The sequence below is a fragment of the Rhinolophus sinicus genome, chromosome X (assembly GCF_036562045.2).
Source record: "Rhinolophus sinicus isolate RSC01 chromosome X, ASM3656204v1, whole genome shotgun sequence".
In the NCBI taxonomy this organism is placed as follows: Eukaryota; Metazoa; Chordata; class Mammalia; order Chiroptera; family Rhinolophidae; genus Rhinolophus; species Rhinolophus sinicus.
In genome coordinates, this window is record NC_133768.1 from 96,613,969 (window position 1) to 96,634,553 (window position 20,585).

The following is a 20,585-nucleotide window of genomic DNA, read 5'->3' on the forward strand; positions in this document are numbered from 1 at the left end:
CCATTGAATTCAAATGATAGTCCATATGCGAGTAGATTTGGGAAAGAAGAATGGACCAATAGGAAGAAATGTAAGGAGGAATATTTCTGAATGAAGTGCCTTCTTCCTACATGTGGCTTTCCTTCTTTACCAGCCCATTCCAGGCCATGAATATATTCATATTAAAAGGGCGAGGGAAGATTATATAGTGATTTTTGAATTGTTTTCTTGTCTTTATAATATTTTCAAACTATTTAAATATGTATTTTTTGTAATGTCAGTCTCCCACCATAAAAAGTAAGTTCTGTGATAGCAGTGATCTTACTGCTTTACCAGTCAACCCCTGTGGCCTTGGTGTCTAAACTGGTGAAGGATACATACATAATGGGCCTATGGGAAATAGTCCTTGAGTGAAAAATAATTTCATAAAAAGATTACAATTTGTTCTAATAACAAAGGGTTTATCCTTATAGTTAAAACTCTATTATAAAACTTTTCAAAAGTATACAAAAATAGAATAGGGTAACAGTTCCCCTTCTCAGCAGGTACCAGGTTATTGCCACAGTTTCATCTGTTTTCTTTATTGCCACATACTTCAATATGCATCTCTTAAAAATGTGGTTGTTCGTTACCTAATCACTATGCCATTATCATACTTTTTAAAATTAACAATAAGTTCTTCATATCATCTCATATTCAATACACTTTTACATTTCCCCAGTTGTCTAGAAAAAGTCTTTTTAGACTTGATTTGTTCAAATCTCGATACATACACGGCCCCTACATTGCGTTTGATGGATGTATCTCTTAAGTCTCTCAATATAGAGCAATCCTGACGCCACCCCACCTTTCCCCCCTACATCTTAAAGAACCACAATAAGTGGTCGTGTGAAAGTTCCACATTCTAGAGTTATCTGTTTGCTTTTTAATGAGGCCATTTAACTCATTTCTCTACCCCTCCATATGTCCCATAAACTATAAGTTGGTTCAAAGGCTTAGTCAGATTCAGATTGTATTTTTGGGAAGATACTTCATAGCTGCACTATATAGGAGTCTCACTCTTGATATATGAACTCATGATTAAAAAGAAAACATGATTCCCAATGTGCAGCATTTGAAGAGTACAAATTCTCCATAGTTCTTTGAAAATTATTGAAAATATTTTGAGAATAAAAGAGTAATGAGCAAAACTAGGTTGGAAGTTTGTTGTCGCCCCCTAACCTTACTCCTGCCTTTTATTCTTCTCACATGTTAGAAACGTCTCATTAAACCTCATTTTAGATCATTTGTGGCGGATGAATTCCTACATGATCATCTTTTATCCATTGCTGACCACAAGAGGGCATCCACTGAACATTTTTTAAGAATTGTTTTATCTTGTCATCTTGTGTATACATTCATGCGCGCCCTAACGATGGGAATGTGTCCTGAAAATGCATCCTTAGGCGATTTCGTGATTGTGAGAACATCATAGAGTGTGCTTACACAAACCTAGGTGGTACAGCCTACTACATATCTAGGCCATATGGTGTGGCCTGTTGCTCCTAGGCTACAAGACTGGATAGCATGTTACTCTCAAAACAACATCAAATCGAGCACGAGAGAATACAATGCAATCAAGAGACACAGTAAACATGAGATGTATGAGACTGCTGCCAGTATAACATGGCATACTGTTTTATAGCAAACTTTTTTTATAAGAAAGAATACACTCTAAAATAATGATAAAAAGTATAGTAAATACAGAAACCAATAACATAGTCTTTCATTATTATCAAGTATTATGTAGTGCACATAGTTGTGTGTGCTATACTTTTACATGACTGGTAGCACAGGTTTGCTTACACAGCATCACCACAAACACATGAGTAACGCGTTGCGTGACGATGTTATGATGTCTGTGACATCACTAGGTGATAGGAATTTTTCAGCTCTGTTATAATCTTATTGGAACACTATCGTATATGCAGTCCATCATTAACCGAAATGTCATTATTTGGCGCCATTACTATAATTGACCTAAAACTCAGCTCAGATCAGCCCACCCTTTGATTATGGTGGGGGTTGTTAACTATAAAAAATATATTGGTGTGTATACATTCAAGTGGCCTAAACCCTTGTCTAAAATCACCTGAATTGCAAACAGTGGATTTCAAGTATACAGTGTATATACCCAAATAAAAGGTTGTTAGAACTACATGATGTCAAAATATCACTCCAGAGATTATTTGCTGATTTTAAAGGGGAAGACCTTCCTTTTTAATGGAGAAATCTGGCTATCACCACCACCTTAACCACATGATCAACCAGCATCACTAAAGTGGGGCATTCTGAAATTACATGCCTCCTGAAGTATGCAGGATCACCTACAAAGTATCCTAGACTAACAAAAAGAAAAAGTTAAACTGAAAGCTAACCAAGCCCTTAGACCTTATTTCCAGTTTATAAGAAATATGGGGTGAGGGAGAACCAAATAAAACAGTACCACAATTAGACAAATCTAGAATGTGGTATAGTTGACAAGGTATCTGATCAAACCTTTCCCTAAAAGTCAGTGTTGTGGGGAAAAAAAGTCAGAGGAACCAGTCTAGATTAAGCGAGACATAGCCAAATGCATTTCCTGGAAACCTGTCAGGTGACTAACGAAGGTATTCTAATGAAGACTAGGACACTAATGACGAAAAGGTACTTGAAGAGTTTGACTAAAATTGTCTCATGAAATCAGAGCAGAAAGCAGTAATATATAGAATATAATTTGCAGAAATGTACTTTTAAATTATGTATATGAAACATTACAGAAGTTGATTATTTCATCTATATACCTGACAATTGATATTTTCAAGTTGGCTAAAAACTGTGTTAAAAAATTTTATTGGGCAAAATGAGGAATTGTTTATATTTGGGCATATGTGGTAACTTTCATCCTAAACTAGAGGTTTGATTTCAGATGAACTTTTTACTATCTCATTAATAGAGTGCTTTCCTATCTTTTACATAGAAATGGACCTGTAATTAATTGTGGAGTGTTTTTTTAAGGGTGGATGAGGAAACCCATATTTTAAATGAGCACCAGCATCATCCACTAATGACAACTATATTCTCATCAACAGTGACAAAACATTTTGAGATTTTTATCTTTCATCATTGTAGACTATATTGTAAAAATCATAGTGGAAATGATGAGAGAGATGAAGAAGATGAGGAACGAGAGAGTAAAAGCCGGGGAAAATTAGAAATTGATCAGCAACAACTAACTCAGCAGCAACTTAATGGAAACTAGGTATGAAAGTTAATTATGTTGGATCTGTTGTCAGAATACAATACACACTGATAAAAACATGTTAAAGTAATGGTGTGCAGTATGACTTTTTTAATGCTATTATGTTTAGTTAAGCATGTTACTAGAATGCTGAGGATTGTGTAGGCTTGCATAGTTTTTTAAACTAGCTGATTTTGTAACAGTAAAAACAAGCTATCCATTTTATCATTAAATGTAGTTGTAATGTCAAATCAGTAAGATATTCTCGCTCCTCCATAACATTATATTTATTATATTCCTCTCAAGCATCGTATTTTACATTTTTTTATCATCTTTTAAACAGGTTCATGGGACAGAGTTAGAAAACTGGGAATGAATAAGACATCCATAACTACTATTCTTTTTTCACTGTTTTCTAAAATCAAAAAGGGTTTGTAACTTTTTACTGCCCAACTCTTAGATCCTTCATTGAACTGCCTAAAACGTCTTGTTTTAAGAGCCTTCTTCACTAGATGGCAGAGTTTGACATGTTGCTATTATGTAGCTGTAGTTCGCAGTTTCTGGGAAGCAATTGAAACACTATTAAGCCTGTGTGTAGTGTCAACAGTTAAAGCAGACATTGAAATGAAGTAAGCTATATTTCTGGACTGAACAAAGTTCTACTGTTTAAAGTATCTAAAAGTTTGTTCAGTGGATTCATACTCAAGGGAAAGTGTAAGCAAATTTCACTTAACAGTGCAAACACGCCTCTGGTGGCAACACATGGGAATTTGTGAATTTTTTTTCCCACACTCAAGTAATGGAGGCTAGAAATGAAGAAAACTTTATTTTTCCCTTGGCTTTGACAGCAAATGCTAAAAATCTCTTCCAAGAAGTGTGCTAAAGCTTTTTACTTGGTTCCTGTTAAAGTTGTTCTCACTGACAAGCATGGACTCGGGCAAGTGGTGGATTATAAGCTATGAGCTCCAGTGCTTATGCCAAAATTCTCTTGACAGTAAACCTCTTCTCTTTTCATGTCGTACAAAGAGCTTCTAGCAAAATCATTGGATCCTTTCAAGTTTAACATTTGGCAACAGCAAATAGATGTAAAGGGTTACCACTCTCTAAGGACTTTAGCCACCATTCTGAAACCCGTTCCTCTGAAGCGCCGTGTTGTGTGGGACACTTCATATATTGGCCCAAAGTATGTAAGGAGGTCTCATGTGCTCTAGGAGAAAAAAAAAAGAGTCTTCGCATAAAACAGTATTTATTTTTAATTTTGTGACCACTATTTTAGAAAGTTTATTTAATATTTTTAATGTTTTCATTCAGTGCTTTGCTTATCTAGTAAATAGGCTTTTGTGCCCTACTTTTCCTCTGGTAGGGCTCGCTGTCTTATTGATCATCAGAATTGTTTCTCAAAGCCTAAGAACCCAGCTTTTTAGAAAGGATTTTTACACTGGCATTTCTGGCTAGTGATATTTTCTTCCACTTACCTGCTGAAGCACATTTATGTATTTCTTTATGGCAAAACCAAAAAACTTTAGTTGTGGTCTGCCTGATATTACCATAGCACCTCATTTATCAAGGGTAGGGGTTCTGGTTTCTGAATTATTAGTTGATTCAATTAAAGCAAATCAGCAAACAAGAACTAATCATATTAACTTGACTGTGCATCAAGATATTCAGCTTATGGAAAAGCATTTTTAAAATGTAACAGGTGGAAAATTACACTGTGCTTAATGACTGGTTTTTTTAACTGCTAGTCGCTTAAAGTCATATTTGTCAAGTGTGTATTCACACATGTACTTAAATCAAGGGACTCGATGATTGTTTTATTTTAACCATCTTTTATTATTTTTAGAAGGAAACTAGCATTACTAGTGGGTTGCCTTCCCTATATGTTTTTCTCTTCTTGCTCTAAATATGCCATTGGGTTTCTTTGTGTGTATGTGATGAATTTTCAAAATTCACCGTGACTTGAAGTGCAACGACAGATCTAGATGTGTGTTTACCAAGCTATGTGACTTTTCCCAAAGGATCTGTACTTTATTTCCGTACAACAGCCTGAAACCCGTTATTTCAAATCTTTGAATCACTGTGTCTAGATCATTTTTACATTATGTGCCATCAATTTACCCATGGAACTATAGAGCACCCTCATTTTTGGACAACTACTGTAATGATGTTTTTAGGAAAAATGGAAGGTGCCAAGGGTAACAATGGCCAGTCAATAATCACATAATGGACTTCAAATACTTTAGCTGTCAGTTGATGGATTTGTCATGTAATAAAGTGTATGATTTTCTATGGGTTTCTTCAACCCTTTCTCTGCCACTAGCAACCAGAATAGCACTTTACCTTTTGGTTGGCTAGATAAGTGGCTGGCTACCTATTTTTCTCACTGTGGTGTGATTGGCCAAATAGTCTTTCATTAAAAATTGAAATGTAAATTAAAGTCACATGAAAAATCACCATTGGTTGTAAACCTCCGGTATTTTGATTTTCTAATCATGTTTTCGTCATATGCTGAGTAAAAGTGCCTTACAATGTAAAAATTGTACAGTACTTATGTTCCCAAGTAGCGTCACCATCTTCTGGGTAGTAATTACATTGTGGTATGAATATTTAGAAAAATGGACCTCAGCAGTGTATTTACTGTTCATCTCTTAAGTCCTTAACTGTAGTTTTAATAAGCATGACATTATTTGATAAGTATATAATATTTACATCATTTCAAAAGAATACTGCCATGACTGTCTTTTACGCATATTTTAGCTTGAAATTTTGAAGCATCTTTTCTTTTTTCCTTTTTTTCCTTTTTTGTTTTGTTTTTGTTATTGATATTAAACAGTGTAATCATTGCAAGCGTATATTGAAGATTATTCTGGAGCATTTATTGCCTTACCAGAAATGTTAGTAAGAAATGTTCTTTAGAGTAGAAAGATAGACTTGAGTTTCTATACTTTAATAAGAGCTCTTTGTTCCTGGGGGAAGGGGAGTGGGAGGTGAATTTTACTTTCATCTCAATTTATTAAAAACCCACAACTGAAAGACATTTTATTTCAAAAATCAGCAATTTTAGAATTTCAGATAGTACTTACTCAGGAGTACATGCTACTCAAGATATTAAGAGACTAACAAGATATGTAGATCTACTGTTGAATCAGAATCTATGTACTTGAACAAATGTGTGAATCTTAAATATCTCAAAGCAAAAGCAAAGTGTTCTAGAATGTTGTTGCTTTTTTAAAAAGCGCTAAAGTTTGACCAAGGTATACAGTTTTGTTCTAACAGACATTTAGGTTAATTGTAAAGATAAGGAATGCATTATGAGTCAAAATCAAACATTCCTCATGTTATGTATATTTTGTTCCTGTTATATTGGCTTTATTTTCAAAATTGTAGTTTGTAGTATTAGTTTCCTTTTATTGGTATTCTTGCATATACTATTCATTCAATAAATGAGTTATGACTTTCATGTTTGTATGTATGTCTTTTGTGAAAGGGTATAATGAAGCTTATTTATAACAGCAATAGTATTGTGTTCCTTTTGCTCTTGCTTTTTCCAAGGTGAAATGCCTAGTTTGTTTAATAACTTGTTAAACAAGTGTGAGAGAGAGAACATGAATTTGAGTTTAGTTCAAAGTTTCACAATATAAAAGGTTTTATCATGAAGAGAAACAGCAGTCTTTTGAGTATAATAGAACTGCATTACATCTTGGTTCTCTTATTATTACAAGATTCAGATACCAATGGCCTCAATTGCATCCTCTGGAACTTAGTTAAAAGGTGATTTTGAAAGTAACCCAAAACTTCTAGTACAGTTTATCTGATTGGTCATAATACCTTTGTCAGAAAGGGATTCCACCTTATAGATTTAAATTTACTCCCTTTACCATGGACAGCTTGATTCTAGTACAGTGCTCATACACTGAGGTGGTCATATCCAAGGCGGAAACTGAAGTTTTAGTTAGTGGAATGCGCTCATTCCATACACACAATTTCTATCCTGCCTTCCTACTCAGGAGGGAAAAAGAAAATCAAGCAACAGCTTCTGATAATGCTGGAACTATAGGATGGTGTGCTTTACTGAAAATGTTACCTAGTAGTGCGTGCGTGCGTGCGTGCGTGCGTGTGTGTAAGATCCATCACTTAGTTTTATTTTAATTACCACCATAAAAATACGGAGAAGGGTGTTATGTGATTTTCTTTAGCTAATTGAACTATTGATAGCTGGTATTTGTTTTTTGTTTTGTTTTTCTAGCTGCAGTCATCAGCAATTGTTGAGGTCATGTCAAAGCATAAACCTGGTAGAATTTCCTAGGAAAATTCTATGGCCAGCAAATGGCCAGTCCATCTTTTTAAAGAAAAACTCCAATCCCTCTTAAATGTATATATTAGAGTCTTCACTTATGTGAACACAGTACTGCTTGATATATCAACCAGTGTTCCATAATTTTGCCTTGTTCAGATAATGAGATAGCTACATTAAGGATGTAAGGCAAAAATTTATTCTCAGTCTTTATTCAGAAGATGAAAACTGTAAAATACCAGTTACTAAGAAAGTCAGTAATAGCATTTTAAAGTGTTACGCTGTAGCAGACGTGTTCTGCATTATGGTCAGTGTACTGAAGTCTGTAAGTCAGACCTGGGTCCTTGTCAAAAGATAGGAGATCCATAAACACCCAAATCATTGTCTGTACCTCTCTGTGGCTAAAAATGTGTTTTTTATGTTGGAGGTGGGGGCAGTAGCAGGGAGATAGGGAAGATGCATCTGGGCAAAGAGCTAATTAGGTCTCCTGTGTGAACGATAATAATCTAATAAAAAGACATGTGAAAACAAAAATACTGTTTGAAGGGGCAACCTTTAAAATGGGACCTGAGAGTGGGGTGGCCGGTTAGCTCAGTTGGTTAGAGTGTGCTGGTAGCACCAAGGTTGGCGGTTCGATCCCCACATGGGCCACTGTGCCCTCCTTACAAAGAAAAAAATATGGGACCTGAGAGAGTAGATATTCGAAGGCGTATTGGCAGCAGGGAGATAGAAATAAATTGTACTTCAATGTTGACACTGGATTTAGAATTGTTGAGTGTTTATAAAGTGATTTGTACAAAAGTGTAAGGTTTTTCTGTTTATGAGTATTTTTAAAATCAGAGCTATTTCCAGGTTGTTTTTATTTATAAAACTCATATAGACATAAAAAGAAATGATGTACTGATACATGCTACAACATGGATGAACCTTGGAAACATCATGCTAAGAAGGTAGGCACAAGGGGTCACATAATTATATGATTCCATTTGCATGAAATGTCCAGAAGAGGCAAGTCCACAGTGACAGAATGCAAATTAGTGGTTGCCACGGGCTGCAGAGTGGGTAATGAGACATGACTATTAATAGGTATGGGGTTTCTCTTGGGGGTGATGGAAATGTCTGGAATTAGTGATGATAGTTATGCAACTTTGAATATACTAAAATCCACAAATTATACACTTGAAAAGGGTGAATTTTATGTGAATTTTACCTCAATTTTTAAAAAGTAATGTGTTCACTGTACAAAATTAAAACACAAAGATATGTAAAGCAAACTGTGGCAGTCTCCACCTTCTCCAAAAGCCTACTCCCAGTATTTAATGCTTGTGTATTATACCTTAAGCCACCCCGCTTTTTTCTTAGCATGAATAGGATCAGGCTGTACCCACAGTCCTGCTCCTTGTCTTTCTAACTTAAACAGCACTACAAGGTGTCCGTACAACTAGATTTCCGTGGTATTGCAGCCTATGGATGCACTGGAATGGTTCTATCTAGTCTCCCATCCACCTTCATGTTCTTATGTAAGTAATTTTCTAGGCTAAATTTCCAGAAGTGGAGCTGTAAAGGATATCTGCATTTAAAGTATTGATTAAAATCACCATCCAAAATATTTGAACCAATTTAGAAGTTCATCTATAAAGATCGAGCTTTCCTGCTGCCCCTCTCCAAAGGAATGATTTTTAATGAAAAGAGGTATGGTACCTTAAAAAAAATCATACATACTGATAGAAAATTCTGTGGGGCTTTGATTTTGTTAAAAACCATATAGACTATATCTCAAAGTGGAATATGAATTATCTTTGAGAAACTGGATGCTATATTCCATGTGTGAAAAGGTTAAGTCAAAAGGGTTTTTTTGTGTGAGTGTGTATTATTAACAGTACTAATTGGTGAATCATTTCCCTTACTTCTGCTTTCTGAAAGGTAACAGATTGCTTAGAGCTATTCATGGTTGCCAGATGGATCTGCTTCTCTGTGTGTCCAGGATTACATGTGGCTCAGTTCAGTGCACTTCAAGGGGCCGTGTACTGTTTTGTTGAAGAATTCCTGTGACCTTTATCTGTCCTCATGGTTCTTACTTCCCAAATCATGACTGTGTCTAACAATTTATCAGTTATGTGAAAACAAGATCAAACCATTTGAACTTTTCACTTTTCAACTACTTGTTTTGTCCTTATATGAATAAAATCTAACACTAACCAGAAAATTTGACTTGATGTACATTTCATGCTTTTAGCTCATTTGCTAGAAAAGGATTGTTTTTATTTAAGAATTTCAAGCAACAATTACCTGCATGTCTGAAAATAAATTGTTGGTAAAACTTAACACAAATACTCAGTAATGCTGGGCAGTCAACATGAAAGTTTCTAAATAAAGGATAAATTGAATGTAGTCAAGGATGAATTGATGCCACATGAAAATTAATTTTTTCTAATTCTCAAAATCATATTTTGTGCTAATTAGGTATTTATAACATTAGCCCAACAACTATTTCATTTAAAAAGATTTGTCAGATGTATAACAACAGTACAAAAATAATTTTTAATTTTTTACCAATAACTCAACCTTTAATCATGTTTCCTTTTACTCTTCTTTCATGTTTATGAAATAATTAAGTCTTTAAGGGGTGCCGCAACAAAACAGGATGACTACATTAGAGGGTTCTTTTTGTAACTTTGAACTGTAGCTGTCATGGAGAGTACTGATATTTTCATTTAAGAGGCTAGCCAGACAATTTAACACAAAGGCTGATTTTCAAACATTCCTGATCCTTAAGCCCAATCGGCTTATGTTCTATATTTAGTATTGATTTAGTATTACCAGGAAACAGTAATTCTTTGGACCCTGGTTCTCATATGTTCTCAGTTAGAGAGCAAGCACAAAAGATAAGCAATTTCTTGAAAGTTTCCAGATCAGAGAGCTGGAATTTTGGCATTATCCTCAAATATAACAGTCTTTCCCGACTTCCCTTAGAAGAGTTGTTCTTCAGCATTTCAACCTATCCCATGTGCTCAAACAGCTTAGGGCAGCTATCTAAGTGTGCTGGGATTGGGGGCAGGGTCACAGGCAGGGGAGTTAAAGAAAACGTTGCTTATGGGAAAAGGCTCGACAGATTTTCTTTCTTCCTTGGGAAGAGGCAGGGTAGGAGAGAGAACACTTAGGCAGCTTTTATAGCATTTAATAACTGGCCTCACTCCATTCCATGAAACTTGGAAACGTAGCCAACTGTTTGTAGGCCACTTCCTAGAAAGACTGACAGAAAACTCGAAACATTCACATCTTTATTCTTTGATGTCTTTTGATGCCCCCCTCCCCTGCCATAGAAACTCTCTTACCTTAATTTCTATTATCTGTACCATCCCTTCAAGACCACTCCTTTCCTACTCTTCTCCTTACCCTGATGTAAGGAGATCAACACCTCAAGGTGTTTCAGTCTTTGCCATCTTGTGTTGTTCTCACTTGTCACTGCTACTCAAGTATGAGTCTCACACTAAACTGTCCCGACCTGAATTTTGTCTATTTTTTAATGACACCATCAGTCAGTAGGGCTACAATTGTTCTGCTTGGATCTCCACGTCTACTTACAGAATCTATCCTTACGTCGTTTGGATCCATCCTCTCTGTTCTTACTACTGATAAACTAGTTTGGATTCTACTGTTTGTTTGTTTTTCTTTTTAACTGTTTGCCCAGATTTCTAACTTCTCCTTCCATTCTGTGCCTGTATTCATCAGACTCTTAGTTCCTTCATTTTCTTTATTGGGCAGCTCTTGGTCTTGCTGCTCAGTTTGGAGAAGATGGTTAATCATCTCCGTTACCTCTTGACACAACTGGCCTCAACTTCCCACTTCTCAATTTTCTTCCACCCTTTTACCTCCACTGTGCCTAGAGTTCACTCCACCCTTATATCTGGGGAAGATTATTTGCTAGAGGAAAACAGCAATGCAGACTGAGGCCACCACCAATATTGGTGTTTAGTCCCAAGTTCTCCACACCAGTTTTCAGAATCCTTTTTCCTTACTTGTCCTTCCTATTATACTTAGAAACTATTACAAACATAAAACTCTAGGTTTTGGTGACCTTGGTTTGGATTCCATGTGACCTTGATTAAGTTACTGAATCTCTGTCCATGTCCATTATTTTTAAAATGCAGGTTAAAATAATACTCCATGCATAGACTTGCCAGGATTAAAGGTGGGAACACAGACTTCAGACTCTCCCATTTCCTGGTACACTGTCCCTTGTTCTTATGGTTAGTTCTGGTCTTACCCTTTTTCTCTCCTCATATAATTTTCTTTAAAAAGTCCCCACTTGATGTCTCCACGTCTATATTTTTTTTAATTTATTTTTAAAATTTATTGGGGTGACAATTGTTAGTAAAATTACATAGATTTCAGGTGTACAATTCTGTATTACATCATCTATAAATCCCATTGTGTGTTCACCACCCAGAGTCAGTTCTCCTTCCATCACTATATTTTTATTAACCATTTCTCAGCTCACTGCAGTCACTTCTGTCTACACCTCTCCACTGCATTTAACCACACTAACACCTCTCCAGCAAAATTTATCAGTAACTATTGCTAAAGCCAAAAGGTGCATTTCAGTTCTTACCTGACTTCTCGACTCAAATGTCCCTGACAGTTCAAGCACCATCACCTGGTCCTCTCCTAATTTGCTTTTGCAAATGACCCAGGAATAAGAGTAACACATCAGATGACTGAAACAAGATTGAAAAGTCCTTCCATCAGCTGGGACTCTACATGCACTATCTACCTACCTACCCCCTCCCCACTAGCAGAAATTTATTGAGGATCTGTGCAAAATCTGGTCTTCCCTGGGCAAAGGAGAGACCCCCAGATATAAGGGTGATGTGAACTGTAGGCACAAGAGAGGTGAAAGGGTGGAAGGGAAAGAAGAGAGTAGAAGTTGAGGCCAATGGTGTCAAGAGGTAATGGAGGTGATGAACCAACTTGCTTGTGAAAAATGCCACGTGTTGAAGGCAACTCAAAACTTGAAGCACATCAGGAAGCAAAATGCATTTATGTACATATACACATATAATTCTTGTTTAGTAGAAAAATAAAACTTATGGCATATGCCTACTTATAAAATCTATGGAAATCACCAGAGGTATGATGATAAGACCAAACGCTGGGAAATTGTAGTCAAAATTTCAAGCCCATATCCAGATGGAGTCAGGCAGCAGACAGCTGAAAAAGGGTCACAAGAGAGCAATGTGAGGTGGAGAGAGTAGGGCTTTATGGTCTGAAAGTCCTCCATTTGAATCCTAGTTTTGCCACTAGTAAGCGGTATACCTCTGAGCAAGATACCCTCCCCCTCTCAGCTTCAGCCCCCACCCCATCTGTCAAACTGAGGATACTATCCCTTAAACCACTAGGTTTTCTTAAAGAGCAAATGAGAAAGTGATTTCACGTGAGATTAGCTGGTCCATGGTAGATAACTGCCTTTTATTCTTTTTTTTTTTAACAGAAAAGTAGTAACTATTCCTTTTCCCACACAGTGATCCTTCAGATATGAAAGCAAAACTATCCTCTCACTTTGAAAAAGTTTTTTTTTAATATTTTCATTATTTACAGAATTGATGCTCATTATACCAAAATTAGAAAATACAGATAAGTAAATATAAAACGTTTAAATCTCCCCAAATCCTACAAACCATAGGTCACTATTATATTTTTTGTAAATTATTCAAAGGTTTCTATGCATACATATATGTATAAATTATGTAAAATGGCTCAAATGGTACCTACTAAGCTGTATTCTGCTTTTTTCATTTAAAAATTGGAAATATCTTCAAGTCAGTAAATATACTCTATCATTCTTATTGGTTGCATAATGGTCCATTTTGTGGCTGTGCTATAGTTTCTTTAACCATTTCCCTATCATTAGATATTTAAGCTGTTTCCAGGGTTTGTTGTTGCTATTATTTTGCTACTGCACACAATTCTGATCTAATCATGAAGTAACAGCAGCGAACCCCAGATTGGAGACTATTCTACAAAACAACTGGCCTATACACTTCAAAAAAGTCAGTGTCTTAAAAAAACAAAGGCTGAAGAACTGTTCTATATTAAAGGAGACTAAAGGGACACGACAACTAAAAGTAATGTACAATCCTGAATTGGATCCTGGTTTGGAAAAAAAAAAAGAATTCTTGCTATGAAGTACATTTGGGGGACTATTAACTAAATATAAATTTGAATTGAATATTAATATTAGATGATATTGTGTCAATGTTAACTTGCTGATTTTGGTAATTGTAGTTATATAAGAGTCTAACCTTGTTCTTAGAAAATATATACTGAAGTGTTTAGGAGTAAAGAGTGCTACATCTGCATTTTAACTGGTTCAGAAAAAAACAGTTTGTGTGCACATAAAAAGAGATAAAACAAGGCAGAATGTTACAAGTTGGTGAATTTTGGTGAAGGAATACAGGAGTTCTTTGTACTATTCTTGCAACTTTTGTATAATTTTGAAGTTATTGCTATTTTTGAAAATGTATCAGCAGAAACAGCAGCTCTTCCTCAGGGAGGCTGAAGAAGGTCCAAACTCAGGAAACAGGAATAAGCCTTGGGGAGTCATCAAGATATTTCACTAAGGCTCTACATCTGGACAAAAAAAGTATAAACTGTATTTGGATCAGGTGGCCTAGGGAGAACTCTGTCCTTCCCCATTCAGGAATCAGGAGACTGGGAATCAGGTGATTCCCAACATTTTCCACTGAAGTACATCCCAAATAGGAAATTGACTTTTTGAGCTGTGTTCACCCTTCAGCTGCCACTGTTTTGTTTTGTTTGTATCTCATGTCCTCATCTATCTTAGATTCCTTTTTCATTTTGTTGAAGTAACATTTTTTTTTTCTTATAGGAGCTACGGGTAACAAATGTCTAAAAAGAAAATGCTGAGATGAACATTCTTATACATATAGCTATCTGCCCTTGATTATTGTAGATAAATTTCTAAACAGAAATTCCCAAGTCAGAATTTTGTGTACATTTTTTAAAAGTCCTTAATTCATATTACTAAATGCCCTACAGAAAGTTCTTGAACACATAACCAAGCTTCAAGAATAATCAACTAATTTCCAATCTTATTTCATATATACCCCTACCTATTCCTCTCCCACACACCATGGTTTATTTTGAAGCAAATCCCAGACATCATATCATTTCATAACTACATAAAATTATATATCTCTAAAACACAAAGCTATTTAAAAAAAAATACAATCTCAATACAGACATACCTCAGAGATAATTGAGGCTTTGGTTCCAATCCACCACAATAAAGCAAATAACACAATAAAGCAAGTCAGGTGAATTATTTTGATTCCCAGTGCATATAAAACTTATGTTTCTACTATACTTTAGTCTATTAAGTTTGCAATAGCATTATGTCTAAAAAGACAATGTACGTACCTTAATTTAAAAATACATGATTGCTAAAAAAAAAATAATAAAAAAATAACCATCCTCTGAGCCGTCAGCAAGTTGTAATTAATCCTTTTGCTGGTCTTGCCTTGAAGTTGAAGGCTGCTGACTGATTACATATCACCATAATAAAAATAGTATTGGAAACGTTTGAAATATTGCAAGAATTACCGAAACATGACACACGCACAAAGTAAGCAAATGCTGTTGGAAAATGGTGCCAATATACTTGTTCCACATAGGGTTGCCACAAACCTTCAATTCATTAAAAAAAAGGCAATATCTAAAAAGGTGCAATCAAATGAGGAATGCCTGCGCTATTATTGAACCCCCCTCAATTTTTAATAGTAATCTCCGATTGTCTTCAAACATCCAGTGTTTAAATTTCTCCAATGGTAAGTGCTATTTAAGTGTTTGCTATTATTACCTAAATTTCTACAGATTTGGGGAGCAGGAGGGAAAGGCAAACATAAGTTCTTGAGGTTTTGTTTGAAATCAAGGTCAAATCTTATTTATATATAATTACTATCCCTATATTATATGTGATACAGGCAATTCTAGTAGACTGTACAAAATCAGATACTTATTAATCTACTTTTATACTAATATAAACTCCCCAAAGGCACTTAGGAATATTAGGAAATACAGTGAAAATAATATAGTGAAAATAAATAATTATGAAAGATTTGCCAGAGTTCACTTTTAAAAATCCACACACTAAGTTGAATAGAAACATATGTGTATATTCATATGAATTTCAGCATTTTACTTGAATTCAGCTAAACAAATTATTATGAAATCGCTGCCAGTGAAAATGAATTATTGAGTAGGCAACAAATTAATTTGTTTCCTAATCAATAGCTTTTTAAATTTCTAATAAATGGTGAAAATTAGGCATAGTCTTAATTATATAGTAACAGTCATTATTAACATTATTTATATTCATGCTGATAATCCTCTAAACTAGTTTCCTATATTAGGAAAGTGTTCCCGGAGAAAACCCCATGATACCTCATTTTCACTGGTAGCGATTTCATGTGGCCTGTTGAGCTGGGTGTGGTAGACGCTGTTGGTGCCCTGCCCAGGCCCCTGTACCAGCTCTGCCCCATCCCACATTTGCTTCCAGCACAACTTATACCTGTGACCTCTGGTTTCTTGCCCTTGGCTAACGGGAGCCTGGGTGACTGCACTCCCCCTCTTCCCAGATAGCCAATGACACTAGGATACAAAATCCTTGTTCCCTGTCTCAAGGCAGGACTACTGCAGTCACCCCCCACCCCCAGAGTCAGGCCAAGGCTAGACTTGACCTGAGGCTCTACCCTTGCTCAGCTCTCTTTCCCTGTCCTGCTTCGATTCCTCCCTTACAAGTGTTTCTTAAGAGCACCCCCCTCCACAAATCAGATCATTGAAATAGCATACCAGCCAAGGAAAGAATTTTGCTTTTGGTTTAGAAATTTAGGTTTAGGTTGTAAGTCCCCTGGTAATGAATGTTGGAGCAAATGTGTTTATCCCAGTGGCATTGATACATACAACCTGCTAAACTGAGGGTTGAAGTGGAGCGAAAAAGAAAGGGGGCTTTGTCTATGCCTGTCGGAAAAGAGAACATCAAAAACCCTGTAAGATCCTAAAATTTCTCATCAGTTTTACTCAGTCCTACTTCATTTCCTACTTAGAGTAGCAGTCGTGAAGTCATCTCCCTCTGGGCTAAAATTGTCCTAGTAGAAATCCTGAGTCTTAGGTACACTGGAACAGCCTGTCAGTTTTACGCACCTTGTAGCAGTATGTTTACACCAAGAAGCCTACTTCTAGTAGAGTCCTTTCTACTGAGGCTCTGAAACTGTTCTTTGTCATTCCTTCCAGAAGACCCACTCTAGCCCAGAAATGTCCTACAGAACTTTCTGCAGTGATGGAAATGTTGTGTGTGTGTGCTGTCTAATACAGTAGCCACTAGCTACAAGTGGCCATTGAGCAATTGAAATGTGGCTAGTAGGACTGAAGAACCAAAATTTTTATTTTATATCATTTTAATTCATTTATACTTAGATTTAAATAACCACGTGTGGTTAGTGGCTATTATATTGGGCAGCACAGCTCTATCTAATTTATAGCAGGGACCTTTAGGCAGGTGTGAAGGGAGAGCAGAGACCACTGGTTGAAAGACCGAATAGTAGTTTCATTTAATATAGTAACCAAACATATGAGAACGAAGGAAAGCGGAATACCTTATTAGAAATAGTACACAAATGAATGGGCCTACCTGTAATTATCAACTTGGCATATGATAATCGTGCGGCAAGAACATATTATGAACAGAGAAGGCCTTGGTAAATCTTCGGAGTGTTAAAAATCTGTCCTGTACAACAATGTGTGCTATAATCACTATCAAGCAAAGGAACTATTATTTTAAACTCAGCAATAAAATCTTGAGAAGTCAATTTGTTAACAGTCACCTTGTTAGCCCTTGTACATGAACATGAGTGTCACTATCCTGCTTGAAAAAACATACAATATCCTATAGTCACACTTGACCTATGCAAGATTAAACTAAAGGAACCTGACCTTGTCTTTGACTTACGACTTTCCCAATATTGTGAGCCTGAACTATAAGACAGTTTACTGTTGAGCTCATTAAAAATGTATGAAGCATACCTATCATGCCTAATTATTTCTAACACACCCCTCCCCTACCCCTTTTGCTTGTGATGTCATGCATGTCACATTGTGGGTCAGGGGATGAGGGAGCAAGCCTTTGGTGTTAGCGACCATCTAGGAGAGTGTGAAAGATGGTTTGGGTGTAAGATACCTTATAGTTTTATTCTGAATTTGGGACCTGATCCTAGAAAAGAGCAACATTATTAGAAAAAGATGTCATGTCAGCATACAGGTACCTGAGAATCCCAAGTAGCCATAGCCTTAGCATCCATGGATCATTCTTGCCTGAAATAACTTTCACTGAGATGCTTGTCTGATGTTGATTTTCTATTAACGTCATTACTTCTTATAAGTTAGAATGCTACTGTAATGAAGGATTAATAACCAGAGTACCAATGCTTTCTGAAAAACACAACAAAAGGTAACATACCCTTAGGGATTTAGCTTCTCTAGAAGTGAGGAACTCTTACTCCTTCTGTTTTATTTGCTGATTTTTCTACAGTTGTCTGTAGCAGAAACACTCAAATGCAGCACATAGGCAGGAAAGTTAGCAGACCTTTTTGAGAGTACACATGTATGTTGGGTAAGGCAACACCTATACTTTCTATGCAGAGAGTTCTTTATTGCCTCACAGTGAGAACAAACTGTATACTCAATGCATAGTTTTTACGAGCTACTAATTCTATCACACATAAGGTTCTCCTTTCAGAAAAGAATTTAACATAGTTTATATATATATGTACTAAATTGGTTAATTGGTTACTAAATTTATACATGGACAAACTAAATAATAGATAACGTTATTTAAATTTTAAACCTCAGTTTTAAAAATATAATTACTCTTTAAAAACTTATTATAAGACACTTGATTTTTGCCATTATGATTTAATTGTTATAGCCTAGTGCCTGGAGCTTGGTTTCTAATACCAGTTTCCAGTGAAAGGAAGCAGGGCTCTTTGGAAAAATGGCAGATTCCACGGCTAGGGTAGGGAAAGTACAGATGAGCCGAGAATCGTGTGATTCCAGAAATTAAGGAAGTGCTCAAGGAATGATGGGGAAAGATAAAAAAGACATGGGAGCCAACATAGAGGGACTCCCAATAGCCAAATAGTGAGCAATTTGAGCAACAAAGTCAATGCTACTAATGGTTCATTATGAATAGGATAAAATTGGAGTCCCTGAGTCCATGATGATGTAAGTAATTTAATAAATAATGAATGGGGAGAAAAGAAAGCTCTTCAATACAGTTGCATTCCAACTAATAAGAAGGAATGATGTTAATGGAAAATCAACATCAGACAAACATCCCAGCAAAAGTTATTTCAGGCAAGAATGATCAATGGATGCTAAAATTAGTGAGTGAACGTTTGATGAGGAACAGAATATTTACAGAATATTGAAGTATCATTCCTCATAATCCTTATTGATTACAAAGGGAAAAAATCATATCTTCATAGTGAAGAAACCTGACAGACACTGCCTTAACTAAGTAATCCAAATTAACATCAATAATGGGACAACTCGATAGCATGTGCCTCCCAGTATGAAATACTGTGAAGGATACATCATCAATACTGTTGTATTCCTGGCCCAAAATGGAATGACTGAAATTCAATGACGTCATAACCTCAGACAACACCAAATTCAGGGTAATTCTACAGAATAACTGGCCAGTGCCCTTCAAAAATGTCAAGATCATGACAGACAAAGACTGAGGAACTGTTCCAGAGTGAAGGAGATTTAAGGAAATGCAACACATACTCCTGGATTGGATCCTGGTTCAGGAAAGCAACATTAACGAGACATTTGGTGAAATTTAAAAAAGATTTCCAGATTGCTTAATACTGTTACATCAGTGTTAATTTCTTGATTTTGATCACTGTACTGGGTATGGTTATATTAAATTTTAACACTGGGGGAGGGTATACTGAAAAATTTGAGAGAGAAAGCAAGAAGAAATAGGGAAGGAGGAGAATCAGGAGTGTGATGTCCCAGAAGCCAAAGAGATTCAAGAAGAAAGTGATAAATTAGTATCAAATGCAACAGAAAGGACAGTTATTTATAAGGCCAAAACTAGTGTCCATTGGATTTGGCAAGAGCAGTCAACGGTGTTCTTTGTCAGAGCTGTTTCAGTACAATAGTGGGTACAGAAGACAGTACAATAGTGGGTACAGAAGACAGACAACAAACTGCAGTGAGTTTGTTGAGGAGGAATTGGGAGTGATAAAATGGATAGAAGAAGTATGGAGGGACTGGGCCTGGAGGAAAGAGGGGAAGAAGCAGTGTAGATGTGGACAGAAGGAAAATGAAGTGGTTCATGCCTGATTCCTTCCACTTTTTCATTAGTTAATGAGTTGAGTCTACCTTTCTAGAGTGAGGATGATGAGTTTGAATGGGGAAAATTGTTCAGAGCATTACCGAGGGGAAACTGACCAAGGACTTGTAAAGAATTGTAGAGGTGTTTAGGGCCCAGTTGAGGTTTGAGACTATGAGTCTACAGAGGAACCAATCTCCAGGGCTGTGGGACTTTTCTCCAGCAGCACTCTGCCACCTAGTAGGGATAGACAAAACAGGCTGTGGGAGTGAGCCAGGGTGTGGCTTTGCCATCTTGGCAGAGCAGAATTAGAAGGGTACAAAGGACTTCCAGGATTTGGTAAGAGAGTGGTTCAGGTGGAATCCAAACCGAACTGGAAAGTAAGGGAAGCCAGGAACAGAGTGGTAGACTGGAGAATTGGAGGTCTCACATGAGTCTGAAGCACAGTTATGCTAGGCAGGGTGGCCAAGGAGAACTGGAGAGGAAGAAAATGGCCGTCATGATTGGAATACTGCAGTTTAAGAGCTGCCATCAGCAGCATTGGAAAGCATCCCTCACCCCAGCTCTATACCGTTGTAGGGGGACTATACATTCCAGTTGGCCCTGGACAGTCCCGATTATGTCTCTTATCCTGG

At 36.4% G+C, this 20,585-nt stretch overlaps 1 protein-coding gene across 7 annotated transcripts in view; it reads left to right on the forward strand.

Moving 5' to 3' along the window:
* The window catches only part of PHF6 (PHD finger protein 6), a 162,110-nt gene extending 152,372 nt beyond the window's left edge, over positions 1 to 9,738 (forward strand). For 2 of the 7 annotated variants that reach the window (XM_074324317.1, XM_074324322.1), the window contains exons 11-12: positions 3,130 to 3,259; positions 3,582 to 6,698. In XM_074324317.1, coding sequence (XP_074180418.1) covers positions 3,130 to 3,259 — 130 coding nt within the window. In that variant the 3' untranslated portion in view covers positions 3,582 to 6,698. Of the gene's footprint in view, positions 1 to 3,129; positions 6,699 to 9,455 lie in introns of those variants that run through there. The other 5 variants (XM_074324318.1, XM_074324323.1, XM_074324320.1 and 2 more) reach the window with 3 other exon arrangements.
* The last annotated feature ends 10,847 nt before the right edge of the window (positions 9,739 to 20,585 follow it).